Below are 24,588 nucleotides of genomic sequence, written 5' to 3'. Positions count from 1 at the left end.
AGACAACAAAGAACTGACACAGCAGGGGCCCAGGTTTGATCCCTCATCTGTACTCAGGCAGCTGATTACAGCCAGGCCCTGAATTACAGTCCAGAGGAGAGGGGAGGGGAGAAAGTTGCCAAAATATTGTGCGAGATAGTCATAACAGAGCAGATTGATTATGACATTCCTGAATCAGGCACCCCATACAGAATTCAAATTTGATTTTAGTTAATCATTGTCTATTTCTCAACCAACAACAAGACAGTGAGACTAATACAGCAACAAATTCCATTTATATAGTGCTGGTAACAGTAAAAACATTCTAAGGCACTTCACATGAGCATTATCAGATAATATTTGACACCGGGTGTCAAAAATAGGTATTAGGACAGGTGACCAAAACTTAGTGAAAGAGGCGAGGAGCAACTTATAGGAGAGAGAAAGATAGAGAGGCAGAGATGTTTGTGGAGGGAATTCCAGAGTTTAGGGACTAGACAGCTGAAAGCACAGCTGGGAATGGTGGAGTGAAGGAAATCGGGGATGTGCAAGAGGCCAGGATTAGAGGAGCACAGAGGTCTCAAAGGTTGTGGGGCTGCAGGCTCTGGGGTACTTTTCCCTGAGTGCTAATTCTCATCCAACTAATCATTCTTTATGTGTGAACTTAAACTGTAAGTGACGGCAGGCAGTTTGACGATGGAGGGAGTCACCAGCAAGTCCTACCTTCCCTCACCAGGCACCCCACTAACTCACATCCATTAGACTCACCAGACAGTGAACAGGATCTGCAGTGATTGCTGATGTCCCCACCCTACAAGGCACTGAAACTAAATATAGCACCAGTCTCTGTCCTAGCTGAGAACATGTAGCTCAGGAATCAAATCTGGTATAACAGTGATTTCAATCTCATTCAGTCCATCTACTAATGAAGTAATTGAGGTAAGCTTCTAAGAGATGGTTGGGGGTGAACAGAAGACGCATAAAATATTCGTTGAAACACAATGACAATAAAATGGCAAAGGGTCAATGTCCCCACAAGGCTCTATAGTGCAAACAACCTAGAGGAAAAACCTCACCTAAGACAACACACTTTAATGCGACATACTTCTTGTGTGTACCACTATCATGTTCAGTGACAGACCTGTAACCACCAGTACTTCACTCCGGTCTAGCACAGCTCAAAATACTCCTCTAGATGCAACCCAGGTTTGGAAGGTCATCCAAAATTCCACTCCAGAATATTTTTCACAATTCAAGTAAGATAGAGATAATAAGTCACTTGTGCACTGCTACACTTACTGAAATTCTGGAGACATGTAGCTGGATTTTACCCGCTCTCCAGGGACAGGCTGGGAGGCAGGAGAGTGGGGAAATGGTGAGGTAAGGTGGGGGGGTGGGTTGCCTATCACCTTCCCGATACCGTAGAATTTTACTGCAGTGGGGAAGGTCGAAGATGGTCTTCCCACCCAGAGGCCAATTGAGGCCCAAAAGTGGTCAATTAAAGGCCACTTTTGGGCCTCTTCCCACTCTCACTATTTTACCAGTGGTGGGATGGGGTCCTCCGCCATTTGGGGAGGTCGCCCAGTAAAAGATGCTTGCTTCCCTGCAGGCTCAGGGTGAGGGGGGACCCATTCTTGATCAGGCATCAAGGGTTTCCCCCTCAGAGAGATCACCTGCCCGCCCTCACAACTGAAACCCCCAAACCCCTTCAAGGCTCCAGCAAGCCCCACAACTCACCTCCATTCCAGGGCCTCCTCCATGTTTGCTGGTCCAGGCCTGCTGCAGTCCCAGCAGTGGCCACTGCTTCCAGTGGCACTGGTGGGACTGAAGAGCTGCCGGCCCTCTGATTGGTTAGCAGCTCTTAGAGGCAGGATGGGGCAGAAGCCCTGATGGCAGGCAGTGAACTGCCTGTTTGCCACTGAATTCCATTGGAGCTTCCGAAAATGGCCGAGACGGGGTTGCCCCCGGCTTTCCAGCCCGGCATCGGGACCCTCGCCATGGGGCCAAAATCCAGCCCATGGTGTCACGGTGGTATCTATTTCTGCAGGGAGGCTTGAAGGTTATGCCTAATGCACAGTACTGTTGAATTCACAACGACAATTTCAGTCATATACAATATGTACCACAATTGAAGATCATGCAATATTTTTAGAGGCACCATGCAAGGCGGGTGAGGGACAAACTCGGAAATGTATACTCACATGGAATATGGTGCTCTGATACATTGGGCCGTGGACTGATCATTTTTAAATTCACACCGGCCATTCTCCAAAGTCTGAAATGTTCTTGGGTGGGGGCCCAGAGTGAGCTTAGCTAAGGGTTGGCATTTTCCCGTGGAAAGAGGGAGAAACTACCAGGCCAGTGATTAGATATCACTACTGCTTGTTGTTGACCAGCTGAACTGGATGTGGCACATGCTTGACTCCTGGAATACTAAGAAGTATAAATTGCATTGCTTGAGGCTGAGCAGGGGGTTTGCCATGAACTCAGGGAGTATGGATGCAATTGAGCCACATAGTTACACAGCCTTGTGTGCGCTGGGGAGTTCTAGGTTTAAGAAGGTGGGCCAGAAGGCCAGATTCCTGTTCCTCTGACAGGTCAGACTGACCAAATTCAGAGTCAACTGACTCAACTTTGCTAAGAGGAAAAAGGAAGCATACATAAGGTCTAGGCGGCTGAAGAAAGACGAAGCTTTGAAAGAATATCGGGATTGTAGGTGCAATCTGAAACGAGGAATTAAGAGGGCTGAAAGGGGTCATGAAATATCTTTAGCAAACAGGGTTAAGGAAAATCCCAAAGCCTTTTATTCATATATAAGGAGCAAGAGGGTAACTGGAGAAACGATTGGCCCACTAAAGGACAAAGGAGGAAAGTTATGCGTGGAGTCAGAGAAAATGGGTGAGATTCTAAACGAGTACTTTGCATCGGTATTCACCGAGGAGAGGGACATGACGGATGTTGAGGTTAGGGACAGATGTTTGATTACTCTTGGTCAAGTCGGCATAAGGAGGGAGAAAGTGTTGGGTATTCTAAAAGGCATTAAGGTGGACAAGTCCCAGGTCCGGATGGGATCTATCCCAGGTTACTGTGGGAAGCGAGAGAGGAAATAGCTGGGGCCTTAACAGATATCTTTGCAACATCCTTAAACACGGGTGAGGTCCCGGAGGACTGGAGAATTGCTAATGTTGTCCCCTTGTTTAAGAAGGGTAGCAGGGATAATCCAGGTAATTATAGACCGGTGAGCCTGACGTCAGTGGTAGGGAAGCTGCTGGAGAAGATACTGAGGGATAGGATCTATTCCCATTTGGAAGAAAATGGGCTTATCAGTGATAGGCAACATGGTTTTGTGCAGGGAAGGTCATGTCTTACCAACTTAATAGAATTCTTTGAGGAAGTGACAAAGTTGATTGATGAGGGAAGGGCTGTAGATGTCGTATACATGGACTTCAGTAAGGCGTTTGATAAGGTTCCCCATGGTAGGCTGATGGAGAAAGTGAAGGCGCATGGGGTCCAAGGTGTACTAGCTAGATGGATAAAGAACTGGCTGGGCAACAGGAGACAGAGAGTAGCAGTGGAAGGGAGTTTCTCAAAATGGAGACGTGTGACCAGTGGTGTTCCACAGGGATCCGTGCTGGGACCACTGCTGTTTGTGATATACATAAATGATTTGGAGGAAAGTATAGGTAGTCTGATTAGCAAGTTTGCAGATGACACTAAGATTGGTGGGGTAGCAGATAGTGAAGGGGACTGTCAGAGAATACAGCAGAATATAGATAGATTGGAGAGTTGGGCAGAGAAATGGCAGATGGAGTTCAATCAGGGCAAATGTGAGGTGATGCATTTTGGAAGATCCAATTCAAGAGTGAACTATACAGTAAATGGAAAAGTCCTGGGGAAAATTGATGTGCAGAGAGATTTGGGTGTTCAGGTCCATTGTTCCCTGAAGGTGGCAACGCAGGTCAATAGAGTGGTCAAGAAGGCATACGGCATGCTTTCCTTCATCGGACAGGGTATTGAGTACAAGAGTTGGCAGGTCATGTTACAGTTGTATAGGACTTTGGTTCGGCCACATTTGGAATACTGCGTGCAGTTCTGGTCGCCACATTACCAAAAGGATGTGGATGCTTTGGAGAGGGTGCAGAGGAGGTTCACCAGGATGTTGCCTGGTATGGAGGGCGCTAGCTATGAAGAGAGGTTGAGTAGATTAGGATTATTTTCATTAGAAAGACGGAGGTTGAGGGGGGACCTGATTGAGGTGTACAAAATCATGAGAGGTATAGACAGGTTGGATAGCAAGAAGCTTTTTCCCAGAGTGGGGGATTCAATTACAAGGGGACACGAGTTCAAAGTGAAAGGGGAAAAGTTTAGGGGGGATATGCGTGGAAAGTTCTTTACGCAGAGGGTGGTGGGTGCCTGGAACACATTGCCAGTGGAGGTGGTAGACGCGGGCACGATAGCGTCTTTTAAGATGTATCTCGACAGATACATGAATGGGCAGGAAGCAAAGAGATACAGACCCTTAGAAAATAGGCGACAGGTTTAGATAGAGGATCTGGATCGGCGTAGGCTTGGAGGGCCAAAGGGTCTGTTCCTGTGCGGTAATTTTCTTTGTTCTTTGTTCTTAATGGGTGCATTCATGGAATAATACCATTGGCCTCCCCCCCATCAGGGGAAGGGAAAATCAGCCAGTCTTCCTGCTTGTTATGATCTCAGTGAGACCATTAATGTTAAAAACATGAGATATGTATCCTCAGACCAATTTAAAGAATTACACAAGATTTCATGTTTTAAGCCTTTTATTATAACAACTAAACTAAAAGAAATTCCCATGAATAAATAGTACTATGTAAGTAGCTGATACATCAAATTACAAAGAAAGAACATAAGAAATAGGAGCAGGATTAGGCCATGCGGCTCCTCAAGCCTGCCTCGCCATTCAGTAAGATGATGGCTGATCTGCCCCAGACCTCAACTCCTCTTTCAAGCCAGCTTCTCACAGCCCTCAACTCCCCGATATTTCAAAAATCTATCTACCTCCTCTTTAAATACTTTCAGTGATCTAGCCTCCACAACTCTCTGGGGTAGAGAATTCCAGACATTCACTACCCTCTGAGAGAAGAAATTCCTTCACATCTCAGTTTTAAATGAGTGTCCCCTTATTCTGCAACTTTGTCCCCTAGTTCGAGATTCCCCCACAAGTGGAAACATCTTCTCAACATCTACCCTGTCAAGCCCCCTCAGAATCTTGTACTTTTCAATCAGACAACCCCTCATTCTTCTAAACTCTAATGAATAAAGGCCTAACCTGTTTAGCTGTTCTTGATAAGTCAACCCCTTCATCCCAGGAATCAGCCTAGTGACTCTCTTTTGAACTGCCTCCAATGCCAGTATATCCTTTCTCAAATACAGGGACCAAAACAGTACACAGTACTCTAGGTGCGGCCTTGCCAACACCCTGTACAGTTGCAACAAGCCTGCCCTATTTTTAAACTCCAACCTCCTAGCAATAAAAGCCAAAATTCCACTTGCCTTCTTAATTACTTGCTGTACCTGCATGCTAACTTTCTGCACAAGAACACCCAGATGCCTCTGTGCTACACTTTTTTGAAGTCTCTCGCCATTTAAATAATAGTCTGCCTTTTGATTCTTCCTACCAAAGTGCATGAATTCACACTTTCCTACATTAAACTCCATCTGCCAAGTTTTTGCCCACTCACTCAACCTGTCTGTATCCCTTTGCAGATTCCTTATGTCCTCATCACAACATGCCCTCCCACCTATTTTTGTAGCATCAGCAAATTTGGATATATTACACTCTGTCCCCTGTCTCCAAGTCATTAATATAGATAGTAAATAATTGAGGCCCTAGGACTGATCCTTGTGGCACTCTACTAGTAACGACTTTCCAACCTGAAAAAGACCCATTAATCCCGACTCTGTCTTCTGTGAGATAACCAATCCACAAACCATGCTAATATATTACTACCAATACCGTGAGCTCCTATCTTGTGTAATAATCTTTTATGTAGCACCTTATCGAATGCCTTCGGGAAATCTAAATACACTACATCTACCGGCTCCCCTTTATCAACTCTGCTTGTTATATCCTCAAAGAACTCTAGAAAATTTGTCAAATGTGATTTCCCTTTCATAAAACTATCTTGACTCTGTTTGTTTGCATTAAGCTTTTCTAAATGCCCTGCTATTTCTTCCTTAATAATGGACTCTAGCATTTTCCCAACAACCGATGTTAGGCTGACTAGTCTATAGTTTCCTACTTTCTGTCTCCCTCCCTTCCAATCCACTGGAACCCTCCCAGATTCTGGTGAGTTCTGGAATATTTTGACCAATGCCTCCACTAACTCTACAGCCACTTCCTTTAAAACCCTTGGATGTAGGGCATCAGGTCCTGGCCATTTGTGTGCCTTCAGTTTGTCAAATACTTTGTCCCTCGTGATAGAGATTGATCTTTCCTCCCAAAAGCTCCTTGCTTATCTGATATCTGTGGGATGTTTATAGTGTCCTCCACCATGAAGACTGATGCAAAAAGGTATTTTCTTTACTTATTAAAACCTCACACCACACTTATACATTACACGGTCCTTTTTGAGGGTGAAATATTTACGGTTAAAACTCCCAAACTCCTCCCACTTGCAATGGGTTGGATCTCCCAGATCTTTTCTTTAATTCATTCATGGGATGTGGGCATCGCTGGCGAGGCCAGCATTTATTGCCCATCTCTAATTGCCCTTGAGAAGGTAGTGGTGAGCTGCCTTCTTGAACCGCAGCAGTCCATATGGGGTAGGTACACCAACAGTGCTGTTAGGAAGGGAGTTCCAGGATTTTGACCCAGCAACAGTGAAGGAATGGCGATATAGTTCCAAGTCAGGATGGTATCTGACTTGGAGGGGAACTTGCAGGTGGTGGTGTTCTCATGCATTTGCTGCCCTTGTCCTTCTAATAGGTCAAGGTCGCGGGTTTGGAAGGTGCTGTCGAAGGAGCCTTGGTGCGTTGCTGCAGTGCATCTTGTAGATGGTACACACTGCTGCAACTGTGCGTCAGTGGTGGAGGGAGTGAATGTTTGTGGATGGTGTGCCAATCAAGTGGGCTGCTTGGTCCTGGATGGTGTCAAGCTTCTTGAGTGTTGTTGCAGCTGCACCCATCCAGGCAAGTGGAGAGTATTCCATCACACTCCTGACTTGTGCGTTGTAGATGGTGGACAGGCTTTGGGGAGTCAGCAGGTGAGTTACTCACTGCAGGATTCCTAGCCTCTGACCTGCTCTTGCAGCCACTGTATTTATATGGCTACTCCAGTTCAATTCTGGTAGCCCCTAGGATGTCGATAGTGGGGGGATTCAGCAATGGTAATGCCATTGAATGTCAAGGGGGAGATGGTTAGATTCTCACTTGTTGGAGATGGTCATTGCCTGGCACTTGTGTGGCACGAATGTTACTTGCCACTTATCAGCCCAAGCCTGGATATTGTCCAGGTCTTGCTGCAGTTCTCCACGGACTGCTTCAGTATCTGAGGAGTCGCGAATGGTGCTGAACATTGTGCAATCATCAGCGAACATCCCCACTTCTGACCTTATGATTGAAGGAAGGTTATTGATGAAGCAGCTGAAGGTGGTTGGGCCTAGGACACTACCCTGAAGAACTCCTGCAGTGATGTCCTGGAGCTGAGATGGTTGACCTCCAACAATCACAACCATCTTTTGCACTAGGTATGACACCAACCAGCTGAGAGTTTTCCCCCTGATTCCCACTGAGTTCAGTTTTTCTAGGGCTCCTTGATGCCATACTCGGTCAAATGCTGCCTTGATGTCAAGGGCAATCACTCTCACCTCATCTCACCTCTTGAGTTCAGCTCTTTTGTCCATATCTGAACCAAGGCTGTAATGAGGTCAGGAGCTGAGTGGCCCTGGCAGAACCCAAACTGAGCGTCACTGAGCAGGTTATTGCGAAGCAAGTGCCACTTGATGGCACTGTTGATGACATCTTCCATCACTTTACTGATGTTTGAGAGTAGGCTGATGGGGCAGTAATTGGCCGGGTTGAATTTGTCCTGCTTTTTGTGGACAGGACATACCTGGGCAATTTTCCACATTGCAGGGTAGATGCCAGTGTTGTTGCTGTACTGGAACAGCTTGGCTAGGGGCGCGGCAAGTTCTGGAGCACAGGTCTTCAGTACTATTGCCGGAATATTGTCAGGGCCCATAGCCTTTGCAGTATCCAGTGCCTTCTGTCGTTTCTTGATATCACGCGGAGTGAATCGAATTGGTTGAAGTCTGGCATCTTTCCTCTTTGCTCACTTCTCCGAGCACTTCCTGCCTAGACATCCATGAATAAGATGATTCCTGGTGGTCCTGTTGGTCTTTTCCTTTTTCTCAAGCCTCAACTTTCAAAACAGGTTCAAGTCTTCGCAGCCTCGACTTCTGAGAGCAGGTATTCCTTCTGTCCCTCTCAAGGCTGCCACTGCTGGTTGTCTTCCTTACAGACTGCTCTGAGGCTGCAACCACTGGGTTCCCTTCTTACAGCCTGTCTGCTTCCAGAAAATCTATTAAATTTATCTGGACTCAAAAGTAAATAGCTTATTGTCCTCTTCCAATACACAAAGTCGAGAAGTTTGGTTTCACAGAGCCACCTGGGCCTTCCATTGTTCTCAGGTGTTAACAGCTGCTCAATATATTTGCATCTTCAGAATCAGGCTCCTTATTTACGACCCAAAGGTCTGGGAGGGTGAAATCCTTTGCTCTTCAGCTGTTACACCTGCGGTCTCTGATTTTTGAAAAAAGTCTTTGATTTGTGTTCACTGTTGTCCTGGTAACCAAGATTTCTGTTTTGTCCTTTTGCAGAGTAGATGTGAGATCTCCATCTTAAACTTTTAAAATCACAGTTTTTAAACCATAATCATATTAGAAAGTCCAGCGTTCATAACACTGCTCCTGATTGCTACGGAGTTAAAAGTGCCTCCCCATTTGTATACTCACTGTTCAGGTTCCAAACAACAACAACAACTTGCATTTATACAGCGCTTTTAATGTTTTAAAATATCTCAAGGCGCGTCACAAGAGCAGTATAAAGCAAAATTTGACACCGAAGCACTAGGTCAGATTACGAGGTTGGTTTTAAAGTGCAGACAAAAGGAGGAAAGCATGGTAGAGACTATTAGAGGTTTTGGTGGGGGCAGTGGAATTCCAGAGCTTAGGTCCAGGAAGCTGAAGGCATGGCCACCAATGGTGGAGTGATTAAAATTGGGGATGCTCAAGGGGCCAGAATTAGATGAGCGCAGATATTTCGGAGGGTTGTGGGGCTGAAGGAGATTACAGAGTGAGGGAGGGGCGAACCATTTGAGAACAAAGATGAGAATTTTAAAATCAAGATGTTGCTTAACTAGGAGCCAACGTAGGTCAGCGAGCACAGGGTAATAGGGAAACGGGATTTGGTGTGAGCTAGGACATGGGCAACAAAGTTTTGGATGACCTCAAGTTTGCTGAGGGTAGAATGTGGGAGACCAGCCTGGTTTGGGTTTGAATAGTCAAGTTTAGGGGTAACAAAGACATGAATAAGGGTTTCAGCAGCAGATGAACTGATACAAGGGTGGAGTCAGGTGATGTTACGAAGGTGGAAATAGGTGGTCTAAGTGATGGCGCAAATGTGAGATCAGAAGCTCAGCTCAGTGTCAAGTATGACACCAAAGTTACAAACAGTCTGATTCAGCCGCAGGCAGTTGCCAGGGAGTTGCTAGCTAGGGAACAGAGTTTGCAGTGGGGACCGAAGGGATGGTTTTGGTTGTTCTAATATTTAATTGGATGAAATTTCTGCTCACCCAATACTGGATGTCGGATAAGCAGTCTGATAATTTAGTTACAGTGGAGGATTAGAGAGAAAAGTGGTGGTGAGGTGGGGCTGGGCATCATTGGAGTACATGTGCAAACTGATGCTCTGCTCTCAGATAATGTTCCACCTGAAGAATGGTCATTTGGAAAGGAGATAAGGGAGGGGGAATAGAAAAGTTGAGTCCGGTTCCTGATTGCTATCAGTGATCATAGAAACATAGAAAGATAGAAAATAGGAGCAGGAGTAGGCCATTCGGCCCTTCGGGCCTGCTCCGCCATTCAAAAAAGATCATGGCTGATCATCTAATTCAGTACCCTGTTCCTACTTTCTCCCCATATCCCTTGATCCCTTTGGCATTAAGAAATATATCTATCTCCTTCTTGAATATATTTAATGACCTGGCCTCCACTGCCTTCTGCGGTAGAGAATTCCACAGGTTCAGCACACTCTGAGTGAAGCAATTTCTCCTCATAATAAAAGCAAAATACTGCGGATGCTGGAAATCTGAAATAAAGACAAGAAGCGTGAAAATACTCAGCAGGTCTGGCAGCATCTGTGGACAGAGAAGCAGAGTTAACGTTTCAGGTCAGTGACCCTTCTTCAGAACCTCATCTCGGTTCTAAATGGCATACCCCTATCCTGAGACTGTGACCCCTGGTTCTGAACTCCCCAGCCCATCGGGAACATCCTCCCTGCATCTAGCCTGTCTAGTCCTGTTAGAATTTTATAGGTTTCTATGAGATCCCCTCTCATTCTTCTAAACTCTACTGAATATAGTCCTAGTCGACCCAATCTCTCCTTATACATCAATCCTGCCATCCCAGGAATCAGCCTAGTAAATCTTCTTTGCAATCCCTCCATGACAAGAACATCCTGCCTCAGATAAAGAGATCAAAACTGCACACAATACTCCAGATTTGGCCTCGCCAAGGCCCTGTATAACTGCAGTAAGACATCCTGGCTCCTGTACTCAAATCCTCTTGCAATGAAGGCCAACATACCATTCGCCTTCCTAACTGCTTGCTGCACCTGAATGCTTGCTTTCAGCAACTGGTGTACAAGGACACCCAAGTCTTGCTGCACCTCCCCCTTTCCCAATCTATCACCATTCAGATAATAATCTGCCTTTCTGTTTTTACAACCAAAGTGGATAACCTCACATTTATCCACGTTACACTGCATCTGCCATGCATTTACCCACTAACCAAACTTGTTCAAATCACATTGGAGCCTCTTTGCATCCTCCTCACAGCTCACATTGCTCCCCCCCAGCTTTGTGTCATCTGCAAACTTGGAAATGTTAAATTTAGTTCCCACACCCAAGTCATTCATATATATTGTGAATAGCTGGGGCCCAAGCACTGAACCCTGCAGTACCCCACTAGTCACTGCCTGCCACCCGGAAAAAGACCCGTTTATTCCTACTCTGTTTCCTGTCTGTCAACCAATTCTCAATCCATGCCAGTATATTACCCCCAATCCCATGTGCTTTAATTTTGCACACTAACCTCTTAGGTGGGACCTTATCAAAAGCCTTCTGAAAATCTAAATACACCACATCCACTGGTTCTCCCTTATCTATTCTACTAGTTACATCCTCAAAAAACTCCAGTCAATTTGTTAAGCATGATTTCCCTTTTGTAAACCTATGCTGACTTTGTCCAATCCTGTTTATGCTTTCTAGGTGTTCTGCTATCATATCCTTTATAATAGACTCTAGCATTTTCCCCACTACTGATGTAAGGCTAACTGGTCTGTAATTTCCTGTTTTTTCTCTCCCTCATTTTTTAAATAGTGGGATTACAGTTGCCACCCTCCAGTCTGGAGGAACTGTTCCAGAGTCCATAGAATTTTGGAAGATGACCATCAATGCATCCACTATTTCCAGGGCCACTTCCTTTAGTACTCTGGGATGTAGATTATCAGGCCCTCGTGATTTGTCAGCCTTTAACCCCACTAATTTCCCTCACACTATTTTTTCACTAATACTGATTTTCTTCAGTTCCTCCCTCTCATTAGACCCTTGGTTCCCTCACATTTCTGGGAGGTTATTTGTGTCCTCCTTTGTGAAGACAGAACAAACGTATGTGTTTAATTGTTCTGCCATTTCTTTGTTCCCCATTATAATTTCCTCCGTTTCTGACTGTAATGGATCTACATTTGTCTTCACTAATCTTTTTCTCGTCACATATTTATAGAAGCTTTTACAGTCAGTTTTGATGTTCCCTGTAAGTTTACTCTCATACTCTATTTCCCCCCACTTAATCAACCTCTTTATCTTCCTTTGTTGAATTTTAAACTGCTCCCAATCCTCAGACTTGCTGCTTTTTCTGGCAATTTTATATGCTTCCTCTTTGGATCTAATACTATACCTAATTTCTTCTGTAAGCCACGGCTCAGCTCCCTTCTCGGTTTTATTTTTGCGCCAGACAGGAATGAATAATTGTTGTAATTCATGCACACGTTCTTTAAATATTATCCATTGCCTATCCACCGTCAACCCTTCTCGTAAAGTTCCCCAATCTACCATAGTCAACTTGCGCCTCATACCTTCGTAGTTTCTTTTATTTAGATTTAGGACCCTAGTTTCGGATTCAACGACTTCATTTTCCATCTTAATGAAGAATTCTATCATGTTATGGTCGCTCCTCCCCAAGGGACCCCGCACAACAAGATTGTTAATTAATCCTTTCTCATTGTACAATACACAGTCTAGGATAGTCTGTTCTCTAGTTAGTTCCTCAACGTATTGGGCTAAAAAACCGTCACGTACATACTCCAGGAAATCCTCCTCCACAGTATTATTGCTAATTTGGTTTGACCAATCTATATGCAGATTAAAGTCACCCATGATTACAGTTGTACCCTTATTGCATGTGTCACTAATTTCCTGTTTAATGCCATCCCTTACATCTCCACTACTGTTTGGGGGCCTATAGACAACCCCCACCAATGTTTTCTGCCCCTTGGTGTTTCTTAGCTCCACCCATACAGATTCCACATCATGATTTTCCGAGCCAATATCCTTCCTCACTATTGCAGTGATTTCCTCCTTTACTAACAATGCTACACCACCTCCTTTCCCTTTTTGCCTGTCCTTCCTAAATATTGATTACCCCTGAATGTTCAGTTCCCATCCTTGGTCACCCTGCAGCCATGTCTCCTTAATCACAACTATATCATAACTGTTTATATCTATTTGCGCTGTTAATTCATCTAAAGTATTGCGAATGCTCCACACATTAAGACACAATGCCTTTAGACTTGTCTTTTTAACATTGTTAGTCAACTTAGCTTTATTTTGCACTGTGGCCCCATTTGTTTCTCGCCCTTGTTTTCTCTGTCTTCCACTTTTGCTTCTTACCTTTCTGTCTTTCATTTCTATCCTCTGTCTCCCTGCTCAGATTCCCGTCCCCCTGCCATTCTAGTTTAAACCCTCCCCGAGGAAATTGTTCCCGGTCCTTCCCAGATACAACCCGTTCACTTGTACTGGTCCAGGCATCCCAGAACCGGTCCCAATGTCCCAGGAATCTGAATCCCTCCCTCCTACACCATTTCTCCAGCCACGTATTCATCTGATATATCCTGCTATTTCTGCTCTTGCTGGCACATGGCACTGGTAGGAAAGTGTGTATAAGTTTACATCCAGATAGGGACACGTACAGGCTAGGCTGGGTTGCCCAGAGCAGTGAAATAACCAGTCGGCATTCAATGCCGAGGCTCCCCCATGGAGATTGACCACTTGGACCAGGTACCAATGGGTGCCAGTTAACCTGTGAGACTTTCACCCCACAGAGAAGAAAAAAAACCAATTCTAATCTCCCTCAACTTCACTCATTTATTTGATCTCCATGAGAAACAGAAATTAGCGAATGACACTGCTCAGAAGGAGGCCATTCGGCCCATCAAGCCTGTGCCGGCTCTTTGAAAGAATGATCCAATTTGTTCACTCTCCTGCTCCTTTCCCATAGACCTACAATTTTTTCCCTTCTAGTATATATATATATATATATTCACTTTTGAAAGTTATTATTGAATCTGCCTCCACCACCCTTTTTGGCATTGCAGATCACAACAACTTGTGTCGTAAAAAAATGTCTCTTCATCTCTCCTCTGATGCTTTTATCAATTATCTTAAATCTGTGATAACCTCTGCTTATCAACCCTTCGACAAATGGAAACAGTTTTTCCTCATTTACTCTATCAAAACCCTTCATGATTTTGAACACTTCAATTAATCTCCCTGTAACCTGCTCTAAGGGAAACAATCCCAGCTTCTCTAGTCTCTCCACATAACTGAAGTCCCTCATCCTCAAGATCTATGGCTTTGTGTAATGTACGCATGAAGCTAAAAATTCTGGGCTTGTTGCAGCCCTATTAGCGAGTACGCCAGTTGGAGAATATAAAACAGGCTGTGGATGACAAGCCGCTTTTTTTCTGAATTGTAATTTTTGTTTCAAATACAAAGATTAGAACACGATAATAAACAAGCTTTAGTGCATTGTACCATCGCAACAAACAGTCTTTGAGGAATGCAGGTCCCTGCTTCAAGTGAGAAGGTGGTAAACGTAGATAAAGGCAAACATGCTGATCCTTTCTCTTTTAAATGAATGCTTTCATGTGCTGGCTGCACATAGAGGGTACTCCACCAGAAAAAGCAATTTAGAAACTAATTGCAGTTCATAAATTATCTCCCCGTAGCACAGAGCCCAAGAACGATGTCATTTTTCTTACTTCTCTTTGTTTGTTTAAGTCATATTCTCTCCTCCACGCACTGCACCCTGCCACCACACACACCCTCAACTGGTTGCCACAGTAACAATAAATCAATTTGCTATGCTAATGGTTATAAATCAAGGGTGTTGTGTTGCCCACCAGAAACCTAACTGACAGTAAGGATAACAGCATCACTCCTGGGACAGATTACAAACAAGCTTGTGTTGATGCACTGTGATACAGGGTAGGTGGCAATGTTTGTACACCATGCTGTACTCACCCATACAAAGCAGTGATGGGTCTCTTCTGTCCCGCTTTGGGTCGGTATGATTTGGGTTCCCCAGCCATGTTTGTATCTGCAAATAAAGAACACACAGACAAGAAAAAGACATTTATTTACATCATTATGTGTATAATAATCTGTCTCCCCTACTTCCAGGGGTTTGAGATGGCTTGAGGAGGTGGCACAGCTCCCGATTGCCCAGATAATCCAACCACAGGCTCTACATTATATGGAGCAAAATGTTAACCACTCCTCCTCTTTTGAAGGCACTGAATGGTGTAAGGCACCAAATCCCATTCATCTCTCTGCTCGCTGACTTACATTAGTTCCCGGTGCAGCAACGCCTCGAATTTAAAATTCTCATTCTTGTGTTCAAATCCCTCAATGGCCTGGCCCCTCCCTATCTCTGTAACTTCCTCCAGCCCTACAATCCTCTGAAATCTCTGCACTCTTCTAATTCTGGCCTCACATACATTCCCGATTTCCAGTGGCCCACTTCTGGTGGCCGTGCCTACAGCTGCCAAAGCCCTAATCTCTGGAAATCCCCTTCCAAGCCTCTCCATCTCTCTCTCCACCATTAAGTTGTTCCTCAAAACCTAACTCTTTGAACAGGTCGCCAAGCTTAATATCTCACCATGTGACTTGGTGTCAATTTTGGGTCCGATAACGCTCCTGTATAGCGCCTTGGGGGAGGTTTAACTTTGTTAAAGGTGCCATACAATTGAAAGTTGTTGTTGTAAATTCAACCGACTCCATTTGTCCACTGGTATTTTACACTTGGGTCCATTCTTTGTGTGGGAGCCTTGAAGGTGATTATTGACAGGCAACTCTGCAATGGAGGTTGGCGGGTGGGGGGAGGGGGGGCGTCGGAGAGGGACGGGCTGCTGGTGTGTGGCCCAGCCAGATCATGTCCTCAATATATATCATGGCAGGCACATTTCCAGCAGATTGTGGCCAGGAATAGGAACCCCACTGATTTTCCTTGCAGGACAGTATACTTCAAGGGACTTGACAGCAAAATCTGCAAGCCCAGAACAACTAAAGGTAAATTTAATAGAATAATCGCCTGAGACTTCAATCCACCAATTTAACATCCATTCCTTTCACATAAAATCATTTTACTGCACTGAAGAGTAATTTGCATCAGATTTATCTAGAGATTAAGTACCAACTCATTATTTGCATATCATGCTACCATTGGGATGCTTGTCATTTATTTGTGATTTCAGAAAGTCTCCATTTAAATGGAGCTCGCCTAATCACATGATCATGCCAGTCCTGACTGAATGGGGTGAAAGATAATGGGGCCAGACAATCTCATTCAATTGTAGGGCAAGGGGTCACAAGTTCAAAGGCAAATTTAAGAAGTTCTTCTTTTCACGCAAAGAATGATCAAAATGTGGAATGGATTCCCGGAAAGAGTATTGGTGAGGCAAAAACTTAAGAATCATTTATGAACTATTTGGTGTTGCAATGACAGGACCTAAGGAAGGATGTGATTGCACTGGAGAGGGTGCAGAGGAGATTCACCAGGATGTTGCCTGGACTGGAGCATTTCAGCTCTGAAGAGAGACTGGATAAGCTAGGGTTGTTTTCCTTAGAGCAGAGAAGGCTAAGGAGGGAACCTTATTGAGGTATACAAAATTATGAGGGGCATTGATAGGTTAGCTAGGAAAAAACTTTTTCCCTTAGCAGAGAGGTCAATAACCAGGGGGCATAGATTTAAGGTAAGGGGCACGAGGTTTAGAGAGGGTTTGAGGAAAAAAATTTTCACCCAGAGGGTGGTTGGAATCTGGAACGCACTGCCTGAAGAGGTGGTAGAGGCAGGAACCCTCACAACATTTAAGAAGTATTTAGATGAGCACTTGAAACGACATCGCATCCAAGGCTACGGGCCAAGTGCTGGAAAATGGGATTAGAATAAATGGGTGCATGATGGCCGGACCAGACACGATGGGCCGAACGTCCTGTTTCTATGCTGTATAACTCTATGATTCCATGACTCTATAAGGTCATTCTGGATGCATGAGCTAAGATGGGCTTATCTTATGATTTTACAAACAGAGCAGACTTTCATCCCATTGTTCTGTCATAGAGTCATAGAGTTGTACAACACAGAAACAGGCCCTTCGGCCCATCGTGTCTGTGCTGGCCATCGAGCACCTAACTATTCTAATCCCATTTGCCAGCACTTGGCCCCTAGCCTTGTATGCTATGGCATTTCAAGTGCTCATCTAAATACTTCTTAAATGTTGTGAGGGTTCCTGCCTCTACTACCCTTTCAGACAGTGCGTTCCAGACTCCAACCACCCTCTGGGTGAAAAAAATCTTTCCTCAAATCACTTCTAAACCTCCTGCCCCTTACCTTAAATCTATGCCCCCTGGTTATTGACCCCTCCGCTAAGGGAGAAAGTTTCTTCCTATCTAACCTATCAATACCACTCATAATTTTGTATACCTCAATCAGGTCCCCCCTCAGCCTTCTCTGCTCTAAGGAAAACAACCCTAGCCTTTTCAGTCTCTCAAATGCTCCAGCCCAGGCAACATCCTGGTGAATCTCCTCTGCACCCTCTCCAGTGCAGTCACATCAATTCCTATAGTGTGGATTTGGACCAATTTCGCGGAGATGAAATCCCTGACAGACCCCTGATTAATCACTTATTTTATCTTAATCGGGATTGCACACTTGAGATAATGCATAAAATCATAGAGCCTTGGAGCACCGAAGGAGGCCATTCAGTCAATCATGACTGTGGCGGTTCTTTGAAAACGCTAGGCAATTAATTCCACTCCTCTGCTTTATCCCCACAGCCCTACAATCAACTTCCTTTCATGTGTTATTTAATTACCATTTGAAAGTTATTATTGAATCTTCTTCCACTGCCTTTTTAGGCAGTGAATTCCTGATCACAACAAGCTGCAAATTCTGCTCAGCTCAACTCCAGCTCTTTTGCCAATCACCTTAAATCTGTGTCCTCTGGTTACTGACCCCTCTGCCAAAGAAAGCAGTTTCTCCTTATTTACTCTATCAAAACTCCCCAAAACTTTGAATGTCTCTATTAAATCTCTCCTTAACCCTCTCTGTTCGAAGGAGAACAAACACAGCTTCTCCAGTCTTTCTATGTAACTGGTGTCCCACATCCCTGGTACTATTCCAGTAAATCCCTTCTACACCCTCTCAAAGGAGTCGGCAGCTTTCCGAATTGTCTGAAACCCTAGAGCCAAGACCTGCGGAAAAACACCAAATACATTTTATGGGGAATGCACAATACCCAAAAAGGAAGGTAAAATAAACTGCAAAAGAACTTTGCATGATTCAGTCACTGAGAATGCCTTCACTAAACAACTCACTGCACTGTAAGGCTTAGGATATCTACAGCATTGGGGGAGATGGACAATAAATCAGAAATGTTTTCTAAGCTTCCCCCTGACCTGCTTAAGAGCTCAGTTGACAATATAAACAAAAAGCAAAAAAAAACTTCAAATGCTGAAATCTGCAATGGAAGCAGAAAATGCTGCAAACACGAGGCAGGTAAATCAGCATCTGATGGAGCGATGCAGCAGATAATGACTGAGAGGTCAGGTGCAGAGTTACATCTGAAACATGAAATTGCCCGTTGTTTCCAAAGATGCTGGGATAAAATCAGTCTCAGGGCAGGTGGTGGCGTGATGGTATTGTCACTGGACTAATAAACCAGCGACCCAAGATATTGCTCTGGGAACATGGGTTCGAATCCCACCATGGCAGAAAGTAGAATTTGAGCTCAATTTATTCAATTCAATTAATAAAGCTGGAATTTAATGATGGCCATGAAACCATTGTTGTAAAAACCCATCTGGTTCACTAATGCCCTTTAGAGAAGGAAAACTGCTGTCCTTATGTGTTAAGGGCTAGCCTACACGTGTCTCCAGACCCACAGCAACGTGGTTGACTCTTTAAATGCTCTCTGAAATGGCCTAGCAAGCCACTGAGTTGTATCAAACTGCTACAAAGTCAATAAGGAATAAAACCGGATGGACCACCCAGCATAGACCTAGGCACCGGAAATGACAATGGCAAATCCAAGCCTGTCGACCCTGCAAAGTCTTCCTTACTAACATCTGGAGGCTGTGCCAAAGTTGGGAGAACTGTCCCACAGACTAGTCAAGCAACAGCCTGACATAGTCATACTCACAGAATCACACCTTACAGACAATGTCCCAGACACCACCTAATCCTGTCCCACTGGCACGACAGATCCAGCACAGGCTGTGGCACAATGGTATACAGTCGGGAGGGAGTTTCCCAGGGAGTCCTCAACATTGACTTTGGACACTATGAAGCCTCATGGCATCAGGCCAAACATGGGCAAGGAAACCTCCTGCTGATTACCACTTGGCAACCCCTCCACCGTCCCCCTCAGCTGATGAGTCAGCACTCCTCCATGTTGAACAGCACTTGGAGAAAGCACCGAAGGTGGCAAGGATGCAGAATGCACTCTGGGTGGGGGACTTCAATGACCATCCCAAGAGTGGCTTGGTAGCACCACTACTGACTGAGCTGGCCGAGTCCTAAAGGACATAGCTGCCAGACTGGGTATGCAGCAGGTGGTGAGGGAACCAACAAGAGTGAAAAAACATACTTGACCTTGTCCTCACCAATCTGCCTGCCACAGGTGCATCTGTCCATGACAATATTGGTAGGCAGTGGCGTAGTGGTAATGTCACTGGACTGGAAGCCCAGAGGCCCAGGCTAATGCTCTGGGGACGTGGGTTCGAATCCCAACACGGCAGATGGTGAAATTTGAATTCAATTAATAAATCTGGAATTAAAAAGCTAGTCTAGTGTGACCATGAAGCCATTGTCGATTGTTGTAAAAACCCATCTGGTTCACTAATGTCCTTTAGGGAAGGAAATCTGCCATCCTTACCTGGTCTGGCCTACATGTGACTCCAGACCCACAGCAATGTGGTTGACTCTTAAAATGCCCTCTGAAATGGCCGCTCAGTACAAGGCAATTAGGGATGGTCAATCAATGTTGGCCGAGCCAGTGAGGCCCAAGTCCCACGAACAAATAAAAAAAAAGGACTGACCATTGCACAGCTCTTGTGGAGACAAAGTCCCACCTTCACATTGAGGATACCGTCCATCGTGTTGTGCGGCACTACCACCTTGCTAAATGGGATAGATTTTGAACAGATCTAGCAATGCAAAACTGGGCATCCATGAGTTGCTGTGGGGCAGCAGCAGAATTATATTCAACCACAATCTGCAACCTCATGGCCTGGCATATCCCCCACTCTACCATCAAGTTGGGGTAGCAACCTGGCTCAATGAAGAGTATAGGAAGGCATGCCAGGAGCAGCACCAGACATACCTCAAAATGAGGTGGCAACCTGGTGAGGCTACAACCCAGGACGACTTGCGTGCCAAACTGCGTAAGCAGCATGCGATAGACAGAGCTAAGCGATCCCATAACCAACGGATCAGATCTAAGTTCTGTAGTCCAGCCACATCCAGTCATGAATGCAGTGGACACTTAAACAACTGACAGGAGGAAGTGGCTCCACAAATATCCCCATCCGTAATGATGGGAGAGCCCAGAATATCAGTCCAAAGGATAAGGCTGAAGCATTTGCAACAATCTTCAACCAGAAGTGCCGAGTGGATGATCCATCTCGGCCTCCTCCTGAAGTCCCCAGCATCACAGATGCCAGTCTTCAGCCAATTTGATTCACTCCACGTGATATCAAGAAACGGCTGAAGACAGTGGATACTGCAAAGGCTATGGGACCTGACAACATTCCGGCTATAGTACTGAAGACATGTGCTCCGTAATTAGCTGCGCCCCTAGCCAAGCTGTTGCAGTACAGCTACAACACTGGCATCTACCAGGCAATGTGGAAAATTGCCCAGGTATGTCCTGTACACAAAAAGCAGGACAAATCCAATCCAACCAATTATCGCCCCATCAGTCTATTCTCAATCATCAGCAAAGTGATAATAGTGTCATCGACAGTGCTTAGCAATAACCTGCTCACTGATGCACAGTTTGGGTTCTGCCAGGGCCACTCAGCTCCTGACCTCATTACAGCCTTGGTTTAAACATGGACATGAGAGCTGAACTCCAGAGGTGAGGTGAGAGTGACTGCCCTTGACATCAAGGCAGCATTTGACCGAGTATGGCATCAAGGAGCCCTCGCAAAACTGGAGTCAATGGGAATCAGGGGGAAAACTCTCTGCTGGTTGGAGTCATACCTAGTGCAAAGGAAGATGGTTGTGGTTGTTGAAGGTCAATCATCTCAGCGCCAGGGCATCACTGCAGGAGTTCCTCAGGGTAGTGTCCTAGGCCAACCATCTTCAACTGCTTCATCAATGATCTTCCCTCAATCATAAGGTCAGAAGTGGGGATGTTCACAATGTTCAGCACCATTCGCGACTCCTCAGATACTGAAGCAGTCCGTGTAGAAATGCAGCAAAACCTGGACGATATCCAGGCTTGGTCTGATAAGTGGCAAGTAACATTCGCACCAGACAAGTGCCAGGCAATGACCACCTCAAATGAGAGAATCTAACCATCTCCCCTTGACATTCAATGGCATTACCATTACTGAATTCCCCCACTATCAACATCCTTGGGGTTAGCATTGACCAGAAACTGAACTGGAGTAGTCATATAAATACCGTGGCTACAAGAGCAGGTCAGAGGCTGGGAATTCTGCGGCGAGTAACTCACCTCCTGACTCCCCAAAGCCAATGCCACCATCTACAAGGCACACGTCAGGAATGTGATGGAATACTCTCCACTTGCCTGGATGGGTGCAGCTACAACAACACTCAAGAAGCTCGACACCATCCAGGACAAAGCAGCTCGCTTGATTGGTACCCCATTCACAAACATTCACTCCCTTCACCACCGACGCACAGTGGCAGCAGTGTGTACCATCTACAAGATGCACTGCAGCAATGCACCAAGTCTGCTTCGACAGCAACTTCTACCACCTAGAAGGACCAGGGCAACAGTTGTATGGGAACACCACCACCTGCCAGTTCCCCTCCAAGCCACACACCATCCTGACTTGGAACTATATTGCCGTTCCTTCACTGGTGCTGGGTCAGAATCCGGGAACTCACTTCCTAACAGCACTGTGGGTGTAGCTACCTCACATGGACTGGAGCGGTTCAAGAAGGAAGCTCACCACCACCTCCTCAAAGGCAATTAGCGATGGGCAACAAGTGCTGGCCTAGCCAGCGATCCCCATATCCCATGAACGAATGAAAAAAAGCTACCCTGGGCTAAGGACGTGGGATGGGGTTGACGGGGAGCGGGGGTGAGAACAGTTGTTGTCCTGCTCTTATTTGTTATCAGTGTATACACAAACTGAAGACTCTTTTCTACAAGGCTCCTTTCTCTAAAAAAGAGCAAGCTGAGGGAGGACCTGATAGAGGTCTTTAAAATTATGAATGGGTTTGATAGGGTAGACATAGAGGGGATGTCTCCACTTGTTGGCAATGTCCAAAATCAGGAGCTATAAATATAAGATAGTCACTAATCAATCCAATCGTGAGTTCAGGAGAAAATTCTTTATCCAGAGAATGGTGCAGATGTGGAACTCACTACCACATGGAGTAGTTGAGGTGAATAACACTGATGCACTTAAGGGGAAGCGAAACACATGAAGGAGAAAGGAACAGACGGATGTGCTTATAGGGTGAGATGAAGTAGGATGAGAGAAGATCTGTGTGGAGCATAAACACAGACCAGTTGGGCCAAATGACCTGTTTCAGTGCTGTAAATAGTATGTAACATTGCAACGTCCAGCCTGCATTCAGAGAGTAGCAGCAGCATGAAGGGCTCAAAGATCAGCATGTAGATCAAAGGAATTGAGCTTCACCGAAAGTTGTTGTAGAATTGCACAATTGTATTCTTTGACAGATGAATCCAAACAAAGCCACAATTGATTTAGACTGTTAATTCCTTATGGAGGAAAGCCGAGTTTTCATGTTCTCTTTAACTTGCTATTGATCGCTCTTGTGCGTCTCCTCCTGGGCTTACGGGTAAAGAGACTGCCTGCTGCAGCATTAAGCAATACAGATGAGGAGAACATAGGAATTCATGGACGTAAAAATGCCCAAGGTCCATCCAGATTGCCTTCTACCATTCTGATAGTCACATGCTACAATGATACTAATCAAAGCAACCAATCTCTATCAATTTGTCTATAACAGACCCAGACATGAAGTGAGGATAACCCCAGTGATGGAGAGCTTTGGGGATCATCAGCCCAAAGTCACCTATTCCTCCCAGGTATGTAACACTTACCATATGTCGTGTCTCAAATTACTCACAAACTTAATCCTAAAATATTATTTTTTGAAGGAAATCTAACCATTTACATTTTAATGAATCAATACTCATTGCTTCCACTATCTCTCTAGGGAGTTCACTCCATAGATTAACCACTTGCTCACTGAAATATTGTTTCCATAGATTAGATTTGAATTTACCCCCTTTTAGTGCAGGCCATGTCCTCTGTTCCTTTCCTGATGTGTTTTTAATTGATCTCAGACTGTAATCGTTGGGAAGGCTACAATTAACTTAGAATCATAGAATCATACAGCACAGAAGGAGGCCATTCTCCCCATCGTGACTGTGTTGGCTCTTTCCCCTTAGGCCTACAAATTTTTCCTTTTCAATTATATAGCCAATTCACCCTTAAAAGTTACTATTGAATCTGCTTTCACCACACTTCCAGGCAGGGCATTCCAGGTCATAACAACTCACTGTGTTAAAAAAAGATTCATTTCCTGCTAGCTTTTTTGCCAATTATCTTAAATTAGTCTTCTGGTTACCAATCTTCCTGGCCCTGGAAACAGTTTCTCCCGATCCACTCAACACAACCCCTCATAACTTTGAACACCTCCATTAAATCCCCTCTTAAAAGAACAAGTACAGCTTCTCCACATCACTGAATGGCCTGTTCCTGGAACCATTCTGGTGAATCTCCTCTGCACCCTCTCCAAGGCCTTGACATCCATCCTAAAGTGTAGTGTCCAGAATCGAATACAATCTCACTGCCCTTGTATGCAAGCAAGGGTTAGGCAGGGCACCACTACCCAGCAAGACTGACTGCTACCCAGAACTGAGAGGTTATAACTATCAGGAAAGATTGAACAGGCTGGGGCTCCTCGCTCTAGAAAAGTGAAAACTGAGGGTGGCCTGTTAGAGGTCTTTAAGATAATGAAGGGTTTTGATAGGGTAGATGTAGAGAAGATGTTTCCACCTACAGAGGAGACTAGAACTAGGGGCCATAAATACAAGATAGTCCCGAGAAAATACAATAGGGAATTCAAGAGAAGTTAGAGAGTAGTTACAATGTGGAACTCACATCAGGCATAGATGTATCTAAGAGGAAGCTAAAGACATGAATGATAGAGGCATAAAAGGATATGTTGATAGGTTGAGATAAAGAGGGGTGGGAGGAGGTTCATGAGGAGCATAAACACCAACATACAGCTGTTGAGCCAAATGGCCTGTTCTGCTGTACATTCTATGAAATTCTATGCATGTGAAGAGAGGCCCATCTATTCTGCCAGGCACTGGGCAAAGAGAACACAGAGCCCACTTGCATGAGCCAGTGGTGTCGTTTTTAGTGATGAAATGCTATGCACCTTTGCTCCAACAATTTGTAAGCTCCGCAGCAGAAAGTTAAAGTGGTGAACTTAACAGCTGCTTTCACATCCTGACTAACTTCTGAACAAAGCTGCAGCTGTTGGTCTGAAAACTGCT

The 24,588-nt window shown here is 45.0% G+C and overlaps 1 protein-coding gene across 2 annotated transcripts in view; it reads right to left on the bottom strand.

Annotated features, from left to right (window-relative positions):
- LOC137379093 (RNA-binding Raly-like protein) overlaps positions 1–24,588 on the bottom strand; it is an 831,538-nt gene that overhangs the window by 678,885 nt on the left and 128,065 nt on the right. For both annotated transcript variants that reach the window (XM_068049754.1, XM_068049755.1), the window contains exon 2: positions 14,816–14,891. In XM_068049754.1, the coding sequence (XP_067905855.1) occupies positions 14,816–14,891 (76 nt within the window). The remainder of the gene's footprint in view (positions 1–14,815; positions 14,892–24,588) is intronic.

This window comes from Heterodontus francisci, chromosome 17, assembly GCF_036365525.1.
Source record: "Heterodontus francisci isolate sHetFra1 chromosome 17, sHetFra1.hap1, whole genome shotgun sequence".
NCBI lineage: Eukaryota > Metazoa > Chordata > Chondrichthyes > Heterodontiformes > Heterodontidae > Heterodontus > Heterodontus francisci.
This window is presented reverse-complemented; position numbering and strand designations above follow the sequence as displayed.